General features: G+C 40.3%; 1 protein-coding gene across 1 annotated transcript; it reads right to left on the bottom strand.

Annotated features, from left to right (window-relative positions):
* Positions 1-2,608: 2,608 nt before the first annotated feature.
* LOC143291486 (prefoldin subunit 2-like) lies at positions 2,609-8,696 on the bottom strand. The gene is made up of 3 exons (XM_076601364.1): positions 8,544-8,696; positions 5,081-5,204; positions 2,609-3,055 (listed from the first exon to the last, which is right to left on the bottom strand). Exons 1-3 carry the CDS (start codon positions 8,672-8,674, stop codon positions 2,870-2,872), a joined length of 441 nt encoding a protein of 146 aa, XP_076457479.1. The 5' UTR covers positions 8,675-8,696; the 3' UTR covers positions 2,609-2,869.
* Positions 8,697-10,523: the final 1,827 nt, after the last annotated feature.

Below are 10,523 nucleotides of genomic sequence, written 5' to 3' on the forward strand. Positions count from 1 at the left end.
CAACATGACCCCTTGACATCGACAAAAGTTGCCTATGGCGGTGCACTGTCTAGTGTCTAGTCAACAAAAGTCACCTGTGGCAGTGAAAGAGTCAATCAGTTTTACATTCAGTCAGCGGTCAGGCTTCCGTAAAGTGTACTGGAACAACTGCCTTGAAATGGCCCCTTTGTCAGTTTGTGGTCTGTTTTCAGTTCAGTTTCTCGAGGAAGTGTCACAGCATTCAGACAAATCCATACATGCTATACCACATATGCCAAGCAGATGCCTGACCAGCAGCATAACCCAACACGCTTAGTCAGGGCTGGGGGTGGGGGTGGATCACATTTAAAGGTACAATTAAAGTCTTTAAGTCTTCAGCTGAAGGTGAAGACCCCAAACAGATACAAGTGTAGCTAGGATGGGCAAAATGTGTAGTTTCTGAGTAGCAAAGTGTAGCATTTTTTTTTACCATGAATTCTTTACCACCAAAGAAGACATAAATATTATATCATTGTCATGATAAAGACAAATGAATGGTTCTGTTACCTTACATAAACAGCTTGATAAAATTGTACTTAATCACTATTGAGTATTGATAAATATCTCAGACTGGTAGATGAAGGGAACAGGCAATTGTTGGTGTTGATGTTCATCCCAAAACAGGCAATTATTTATATACATGTCAAATGCACACAATCACACATTAGTATAGCAGTAACCAAGGTTACTTCAAAGGGTTGAAAAACAAACTATTAACCAATGTCTTTGAGCAAAGAGCTTAATGCATTAAAAAAACAAAAACACACACACACCAGAAAACACACACACATACAAAGTGATGACCATTGAGCACACCATATTTTTCACTCTCTTTTTTCAGGGTATAACAGATGGATTTTTGATCCAGCCTGGAATTAGAATAAAAAAATGTTGTCTGGTCTGGAAATGGTGTGGGGAAAAAAGTGTGGGGTTTTATTTGGTCACATGTGTGGGAACTCTGGTACCACTACCAGCTGGAAAATGAATGACTAAATGTATGTGCAAAGCATATACAGAGAATTTTTGGTCAGTATGTGGTAAGTCTTTTGCCATCATTGCGTACACTTTCTATTCCCCTTTCCTGAATTTGCTTTACATGCATCTTTAAAGGAATGACGAGAAATAAAGATTATTTTGCAGCTTTACCAAATATGTTTTTATGATTTTTTTCCCCAGTTATGATGAGCAAGTGTTAGAAGAGTTGAATCTATGATCAACCGGCAGATCACTGTTTCAGCCCTCATGACGTTCTGCTCCATTGTATTTTTCTTTTCTATCGTTTGGGGCTGAAAGAATGAAGTTATGGATGTAAACTTTCCAATGGCTTTCTCACTGTATGCATGTGTATTGGTATCGCAGTGCTAAGTACAATAAAAAATCCTGCAGTGCTTACATCTTACATGAGAAGCCAGTTTTGCACATTGTGCAGAAAACAAAGTATGGCCCCTTCGTTGATTTTTCTGGTGATATGATCTGATAAACTTTTGCTCTGCCTTCTTTTTTTTTTTTCTGCAATCTGACTTCGATGTTGAAGGCTGCTTGATTTCATAACCTGACTCTTAGTCTGTTTCATGCTGTCGTTTCTTGTCCACCATTTTGGATGGCGAAAGAGACACACGTTCAGTTATCATCTGCGCTTGTGCTTGGGTAAGCAACTGCTTCAAGCACTTATCATAACACTTGCAGGCGGTGATGGAGAATAAAACAAAGAAACGCAATCCCATTAGCTGAATCCACGTGGATTATTGTTTGGAACACATCGGGAGTGAACCGCATAGCCGGCAACGAGGCAGTCTTGGAGTTTTATGTATTGATGAGTAGTAGCGTAGCAATAGTTTCAAAAGCGGAGAATGCTATGCCTAAGTCGTAGCATTAACAGGTCTGTTGAAGGTTAAGTACATCATAATAATAGTGTAGGGAAATATATATAAATATATAAGTAACATACGTATGTAAGCAACATGATCTGATTTTGTGGAGCAAGCTTTGTAAGGAACATACCTCCCTTGTCCCAGTGTAGAATCTGATGGTCCTTTTTCTTTCTTTCTGTATTTATTTATTTTGAAATTATTTACTCATTTATCATCTTTTTTTTTTTAAATACAATTTCTTTTCTTCTTTCTTGTATGTTTAGTGATTTTTTTTTCTTCACGCTCTCCTTGAACAAAACCAAAGATTGGGCAGAAAATAAAACGAGTCAGCTGGGAAATCTGAACAACACAAATTCTGTAAAAGGAATTTTTGTACTGACACTAGTGACAACCATTTCCGCAAGCACAAGCTGATAAGGTTTTGTTCAGTCTGAGAACTGCACGTTCATCTCAACACAAAAAGATGGCATGAAGACAGAAAGAAAAGAGGGAAGAATGGAGAGAGAGAGAGAGAGAAAGAGACAGAGACAGCAAGAGAGAAACATACACAGTGAGACAGACAGACAGAGAGAGAGAGAAACAGAGTGAGCTAAAAGCAAGAGAGAAATGGAGAGAGACGCTGAAAGACTGAAACTTAATGAAAGAAAAAGAGAGTGTCCAACACACAGCAAGTACGATACAAAACCCACAAAATGTCAACGTAACACAGAAACCGTTCAATATTTTGTGGCCTCTATAATTTCGCAACCAATAAAAAACACAGCCAATACAGAACACACACGGAAATTCTCATGCTCACACACATGACAAACACACACACCTTAAAACTGTCAACCCAGTGAAAATGGATAAAGCTATTAAAAAAAAAACCCAAAAAAACCAACAACAGGGAAAATGCAAGCAGAACTTTGCAATACAGCAATGGAAAAAAAAAGAGAGAAAAAAAAAGAGAGTCCTTTCTGCAGACGGTCTGTTCCTTTTCAGGAACTGTTGGCCACTAACACTCCACCACTCCCAGAGCCGGACTTGGAGTCAGAGACAGCGGCGGCTTCAGCTTTGGGATCTTCCTCCCCACGTATCCGGATGTTGTTCTCCTCTCTGTATGCGTTTATCTCCTTTCCCTTGCTCTCCAGCTGCTTGCCCATGGTCTCGACAAACTGCGACATCTGAAACGGAGCACACTCCACAGGTTAACAGGGCTTCTGCTGAGGCAACAGTATATTATATCTATCTATCTATATCTATGTTTGTCTGTCTGTCTGACTGTCTGTCTGTCTATATATATGCATCCCTGATGCTTTGAAAGTATAAAACAGTCCATGTTCATCGGATTCTGAGTGGGTCCTTGGAATATTATAAAAATCTATAGATGGTGGCAGAATGGCTAAGACCCTTATCTGCCAATACAGTGTCTGTGAGGGTCTGGGTTCGAATCCTGCTTTCATCCTTTCTTCCAACAAGTTTGACTGGAGAATCAAACTGAGTGTCCAGTCATTCAGATGAGACGATTAGTACTGAGGACCTGTGTGCAACACACACTTGGCGCACTGGAAAAGAATCCATGGCAACAAAAGGGTCGTCCTCTAGCAAAATTCTGCAGAAGAAATCCACTCTGATAGTTACACAAATACATATGCATGCACTCAAGGCTTGACTAAGCGTGTTGGGTTATGCTGCTGGTCAGGAATTCGCCCAGATGATGTGGTGTATCGTATGGATTTGTCCAAACGCAATGGTGCCTCCTTAAGAAACTGAAACTGAGGAACGATCACATAGAAAAGTAAAAGGTAGTGTATCTGAGCTTCAGTCTGCTTTTGTATGTAACACGATGCATTTTGATAAGAACATGCTGTAATGCATTAGAGTAATCATCTGAAAGCAGTGTGGGACCCCACAGACCTATGGTAAAAAAGAGTCCCTGGAACTCCCCCACACCCCATGATTTCTGACCAGTCAAAAGCCCTAAGTAATGATGGTGGTGTTAAGAATGGCAGAATGAGCAACAGCTTCAGTTTCTCAAGGAGGTGTCACTGTGTTTGGACAAATCCATATATACTCTATATAGGCTCTGGCAGTATAAAAATGTTAATAAATCATCACCATATATACACCATACAACATCTGCTATGCAGATGCCTGACCAGCAGCATACCCCAACACGCTTTGTCAGGCTTTGAGAGCAAGCATATATATATATATATAATATATATATATTTGTGTACCTATCAAAGTGAATTTCTTTTACAGAATTTTACCAGAGGACAACACTCATGTTGCCATAGTTGTTTTTTTTCAGTGCGCCAAGTGTGTGCTGCACACGGGACCGGTTTATTGTCTCATCTGAATGATTAGATGCTCACTTTGATTTTCCAGTCAAATGTGATGTGAAAGAAGGCCAAGGGGTGAGACCAGGAATCGAACCCAGACCATCGCGGCAGACACTGTATTGGCAGACAAGCAGCTTAACCATTCTGCCACCTTCCTCTTTGAACAGTAACAGGACTAACCGTAATCCCAGCAATCATACAAATGACATGCTGATAGTCATCACTGGTTCCTGTGTACAGGTACAGAACCCTCAGCCGCAAAAATATATATATAAAAATATTATATAAAAAAAAGAAGAAAGAAAGAAGAGCAAAAATGCACAGGACTTTCACACAGCAAATAAACAGAATTTCATCACCCAGGCTTGTTGCATAGAATGACAAAGTCAGCACCTTGTACACAAACTGACACTGAAGCAAATTCATGACAGCCTACACTTTCCTGATTTTCCAAGCACTTCCAACTGTTTGTAATTGACTGAAAACATGACGACTTTCTCCACACTCAGACCTGCGTTTTGGAAACAAAAAGACATTGAGGTCAGTAATGACAATCTGCATCTGCATTAAAAGTATTATTGTTGAAGGTGTGTTTGGCTACGTTTCCTCTTTGACTTTACAATCTGTGTGAGTGTCATTAATATTGAGATATGAACTCAAGAGGATCACTTATTCTGCAAATATTACACACACACACACGCGCACACACATATATATATATATACATATATATATATATATATATTCTTATCAAACCGGCACTGGGCAACACACATACAAAGGCAAAGTGATGCTTGGATTTAATCTTATTTTCGAGGCAGAGTGACTGTCCCTGTGACCAGTGTACATGTAGAGTTACCTCACCTGTTCCTTGTTGGTGGTGAGGGTGGGCAGCACATCTCCCACAGTTCTCTCCACCAGCACCCCCCCAACCATGCGATAGCACCGACGGTCTGGTGCCACCTCCTTCAGGGTCTCTATCACCAGCCTGAAACACCACCGCCACCACCACAATCAGTTCTGCACTCAACTTATCGTTTCAGTGTACTGCACTGTGTTGTGTTGCACTGTTCTGTGTGAAATTCAGGTTGCTCTCCCAAGAGAAGAGCAAGTCGCTCCCCCCCACACCCTCCACCCCACCCCACTCTTTTTTTTTTTTTAAACGAGGGGCAGCCGTTGTGGGGAACAGCTTCATTTCTCTACTGAGATAAAATTATTCTGATTCTGAATGAGAGCACCACCCTTTTTTGTTGTTGTATTTTTTTCCTTTTTTGCCTGGAAATAAGGGGAGAAAGGTGACAGAATGGTTAACCCTTTTGCTGCCAGGAAAATAAGATTTAACTCTCTCCATACGAACGGCGAAAGAGACGACGTTAACAGCGCTTCACCCCAGTTACCATCATCAAAATATTGCAAGCGGAAGGCTCTTATACTGAAGAGGTGAATGTTGACAAAGAATACCACAATTCTGACGACGGAAGCTAAAGGTTGGGTCATTCAGACACCCACTGGACATCCGAGGGGTCTGTGTAGAGGAGAAGAGAGGACTGGCCGTACTGAGTGAGTTAAGTGAAATCTATTTGCCAGGGTTTTTTCCACAAAAAACCGGGTATAAATTTTCAAAAAATTCTGTGCTCTTTGTTATTGGAGAAAGACCCATAAAAGTATATATTTTCTGAAAGGTAAATGAATAAAGAACACAAAACACATGATGTTTTCCCATTTTATATATATTTTAGTGACATGCTGTTGTTTTGAAATCAGTGTTTTGTTTTTTGTCACATTTTCAATTTGTTCATTACTAACATTAGTCAGGTAATTTGCACTAAAATATCATATTTTCTGGACAAATGGATATCTGCATACACAAAATCATACTAGAATGACCACAATAAAAAAAAATTAAAAAGAGATAGATATACAATGCATTATGACTTCTCCAAGTGATAGTGTGGATGAGAGGCCACGCCCCCTCAGTCTCCACCCCCCTTCCTCTTCACCCCTCTCACATCAAGAAAATCGCTCACACTGCCCTGCTAAAAATGCAGTCACTTTCTGTCGGCTGCTAAGGTTTGCACAGCCGGCATCACTCACTGATAGTCGTATCTTGGCCACTCTCTTGATTACTCCCTTTATTTTCTATCAAATCGTCCTATAAATGTTCATTACTGTCTTCTTCGAGTTTACGCTTCAATTCTTTCTGAGCATCAGCAAAAGAAAGCAATCTTGGTTGATTTAGTTTGCTACGATCGCATGTCTTGAGCACGGCGTCAGTCCGACATTTTGTTGAGCGAGTGAAGAGAAGAGCCAGGCAAACACTGGGACAGTAACCCAACCAAACTGTCCAAATAAAGGACTGCCTCATGACGTAGATGGGGTTTCTAGCTATGAATAGAATCCAGAAAGATTCCCCAAGCTAAAGCTACCAGCATTTTTGTCAATGAACTGAACGCAAAGCAGGGAAAAGTCAGAATATTTCGATGACAAGTTATCTCGTCATTGTGGCAGCGAAGCGTACATGCTTGCCATGACGAGTTATCTCGTCATATACTGATATAGGCAGCCTAGGGGTTAAAATCTTGTCTGCCAATACAGTGTCCTTAAGGGTCTGAGTATAATACCCACTCTCACCCTTTCTCAAAAGTTTGGCTGGAAAATGAAACAGGGTGTCTTGTCATATGGATGAAATAATAAAGCAAGATCCTGTGTGCAGCCCACACTTTGTGCTTTGAAAAAACAACAACAAAAAAACATAAATAAAAAACATGGCAACTAAAGGGTTGTCCTCTGGCGAAATACTGAAGAAGAAATATGCACATCCGGAAGGGCTGACAAGGAGCGCTGAGTTATGCTGTTGGTCAAGCATCTGTCGAGCAGATTTGGTGTAGTACATATGGATTTGTCCGAACACAGTGACGCCTTCTTGAGAAACTGAAATGTAACATTTGCATTTCTTGCTTATAATTACTAAATTAGCCTATCAGATCATATAGAGCCTTTTGAAATCCGCAATATTTCAGGGCTGGAAATAAGTCAATCTTGATCCCACAGAACCTGAAAAAAGCAAAAGCCATGGCAACAAGAACAACAGAAACTACCTGGAAAAGAAAATTACGTACAATTACAACTGAATACTCATGCACATAAACCATGGCCGCACCTCTGATGTTGAGCATTTCATCATATTTTTTCCCAGAAGGTATTGATCAATACTGATCCTGCAGAACCCGGAAAAAGTATATATATACAGTAAATAATACACATACTGCCATAGACCTATGACATGCCTCAGACATTGACTATTCCATCATTATTTTGCCAGAGCATTAATTAAAGCAAATACCCTGAACACAAACATACATTTATTATTTTATAATCACACATTAGATACTGGCAGCCTTTTTTTTTTTCTTAAAGAAAAGAAAAACAAGTCTGCTGAAACAATTCTACAACAATCTTTGATTAAAAATACAAGTCAAAACAAACACCCTGGAAAAAAAAAAGGTTCTAATTTCTATCTCTTAGAACCAAAGTTATAAGCCAAGTGAAGTCCACTAAAATTGAGCCTTTGCAGTTTTGCACCCCATTTTGAGCTTTTAGACAGATACCCAATTTTACAGGATCACTGCATGTAATATTTTGTATTCATATTATGCCTCCTCCATGCCCCCCACAGCAATACCACCTGACAGTTTATTGATACTGCGCGCTAAAATCCAAACTTTGTTTTCATTCCCTCACAGCAAAATGTCAAAAAAGGCACAGTTTCTTAAGTTTCTTAATGTAACCTGACACTAATTACATTACATTACAGGAATTGTCTGTGCTAGTGACTTTGTAAGTTATTTCTTCACTAAAAAAGAAAAAATGACATTTCATTTTAAATTCTTATTTTTCTCGCTCTCTTTTTCAAGCACTCTGTCCACTATATCATAATTATGTGTAGACTGCCCTTCACACCATCAAGCTAAACTGTGTAAAAATGAAAGTGAAAGCACTCTTGACAGCAATCACTCCAAAGAACGAAAAACGTGTCTGAGCGTTCAGACTTTGGCTTGTCGAAACGAACGGATTAATAATAAGATGCTGCGATTTAAGGAAGTCTGTATAACTATATATACGATTTCAGATATCATAAATCAACCCCAACAACAAAAAAGTGAAAATACTGGCTCCCATAGTCCTAGAAATTTTGTTTGCTCTGATTGTCATTGCATGCTATCACCACCCGCCCAGTGAATCATGGGGATTGGGCAGTTGAGAACAACGTGGTCGTTAAATAATGACTTGCGTTTCAAGCCCAAAGCATTGAACAGAATGCACTCACTCATGTTCCTTCATGTCCATCTCCACCTCAGCTATCCTGGACGCTATATTTCGCTGCTGTTGTCGCAGCTCCTGGAAGCCAGCGACAATTTGTTCCTGAGTTTTCCCTTTTGGAGACTTGCTTGACGACATCTTGTATGTTTGTGGGTAAAGAATGGAATCGTCTTTTTACGCAAAATCATCACAACGATCGGTAGGCTGACGGAAGCAAGGTATATTAGTGTGTGTGTGTGTGTGTGTGTGTGTGTGTGTGTGTGTGTGTGTGTGTGTGTGTGTGTGTGTGTTTGGGTTGTCCGATCTTGTCCGATCAATGCTGGAGTACGGCTCAATAGTATGCCGGGATCCGAACCAGTGAAGAAGGATGATATTGATTGCCTGGATCGAGTACAACGGCAAGCAGCTCGCTTCATCAAGAAAGACTACAGGTCTAGAGAAGAAGGCTGTGTTGACAAGATGCTCCATGAGCTGGGCCTCCCACCGTGACCCCTGCAAGAACGTAGGAAACAACAACAGCTCACCACCCTCTACAAAACTCAGCCATGGGCTTATGAAAGCAATGCAGCCAGAGCCGGAGAAATTCCTAACCAGAAGGAAAATCCGCCCTACAGCATTCAAAGACTGCGAGACCACCAACATCGTAACACGCCATGCTGTTAACAACACCAAGGGCTACAAAATTCCAGATGGCACTTCAGAGCAGTACAGATGCTCCTTCTTTGTCAAGACTGACCATCGAAGAATGGAACCACCTGGAAGAAACAACAGTCCAGGCCAGTACTGCCAACGCATTTACAGCAGCGATGGGCAGTTCTGCAGCCCCCCACTAAAACTCTTAGTACTGCACATTAGTTAGTCAGGCGAGGTAGGTGGGGAACGGAAGGGTCAGGGCCGGTAATGTACAGGTTTGCCTGTATGTACAAAGCGAAAAGCAGTAGCGATCCGGCAGCTCCACACCTAGCTAGTCCTTAAAAGTTTGTTGTTGTTGTTGTTATTTTTTAGTGTGTGTGTGTGTGTGTGTGTGTGTGTGTGTGTGTGTGTGAGTGTGTGTGTGTGGGTGTGAGTGTGTGTGTGTGTCGGTGTGTGCTTTCCCTGTTTTTCCGTCGCAGTCAGTATAACCAAAATTGGTTCGGCGACGAACAGCATGGATCCAGATCCAGATGGGTTTTGGCGAACTGGTATTGTATTGCAGTCAGTTGACTCGACGGTATTGTATCTGATATTGTATCAGTTGTTTTGACGGTATTGCCAGGCGCAGTTTTTGTCACATCAGATTTCACTGCGCGAAACTGTATCGGGCTGCTCTCCCCGTGTAACTGAAGAGCGCGTCGACAGCCCGCGGCACAGTCCAACAAATCATGTGACGCCACCCCTCCAGTTTTTGACTCACTTGTGTAAACAAAGTGAGTATGTTTTAACCCGGTGTTCGGTTGTCTCTCTGTGTGTGTGTGTGTGGTAAACTTTAACATTGACATTTTCTCTGCAAATACTTCAGTTGTCAGTTGACACCAAATTAGGCATAAAAATAGGAAAAAATCAGTTCTTTCCAGTCATCTTGTTTAAAACAATATTGCACCTCTGGGATGGCACACAAAAAAATAACAAAACAAACAAACAAAAAAAGAAAAAAGGAAAAAAAAAAGAAGCCAAATTATATGCAAACTGCATTTACTGTTATATTTATATTTTTTTGTATTCTCTAAACTTGGCACTTTGATCTGATATTCTGACCCAACAGCTAGAGCAGTCATTATTATCATTTTTTGTTCAAACAGGAACTTCTTTTGCTAGCATGGAAGTTTTATTTATTTGCAAACGTTTTGGTACAGATAGAAAAAAAAGGGAAATTACTCTGTAATTAATGCTAGGGGAGTTAATTTGCTTTAAACTGATCTTTCTCATCTTAAACATTACATTTTAAAATTATACTCAAAGATAAAAAGCTTGGATTTAAAAAAAAAAAAAAGTGTATCACAAGTGAGTC

Source organism: Babylonia areolata, chromosome 17 (genome assembly GCF_041734735.1).
Source record: "Babylonia areolata isolate BAREFJ2019XMU chromosome 17, ASM4173473v1, whole genome shotgun sequence".
Taxonomy (NCBI): Eukaryota; Metazoa; Mollusca; class Gastropoda; order Neogastropoda; family Buccinidae; genus Babylonia; species Babylonia areolata.

What these genes read in the sequence shown, in the direction of transcription:
- LOC143291486 (XM_076601364.1), bottom strand. Translation starts at nt 8,674, where the DNA reads ATGTCGTCAAGCAAGTCTCCAAAAGGGAAAACTCAGGAACAAATTGTC. An exon ending in ATGGACATGAAGGAACATGA is followed by an intron (nt 5,205 to 8,543) that starts GTGAGTGCATTC and finishes GTGGTGTTTCAG; the next exon opens with GCTGGTGATAGAGACCCTGA. An exon ending in TCACCACCAACAAGGAACAG is followed by an intron (nt 3,056 to 5,080) that starts GTGAGGTAACTC and finishes GCTCCGTTTCAG; the next exon opens with ATGTCGCAGTTTGTCGAGAC.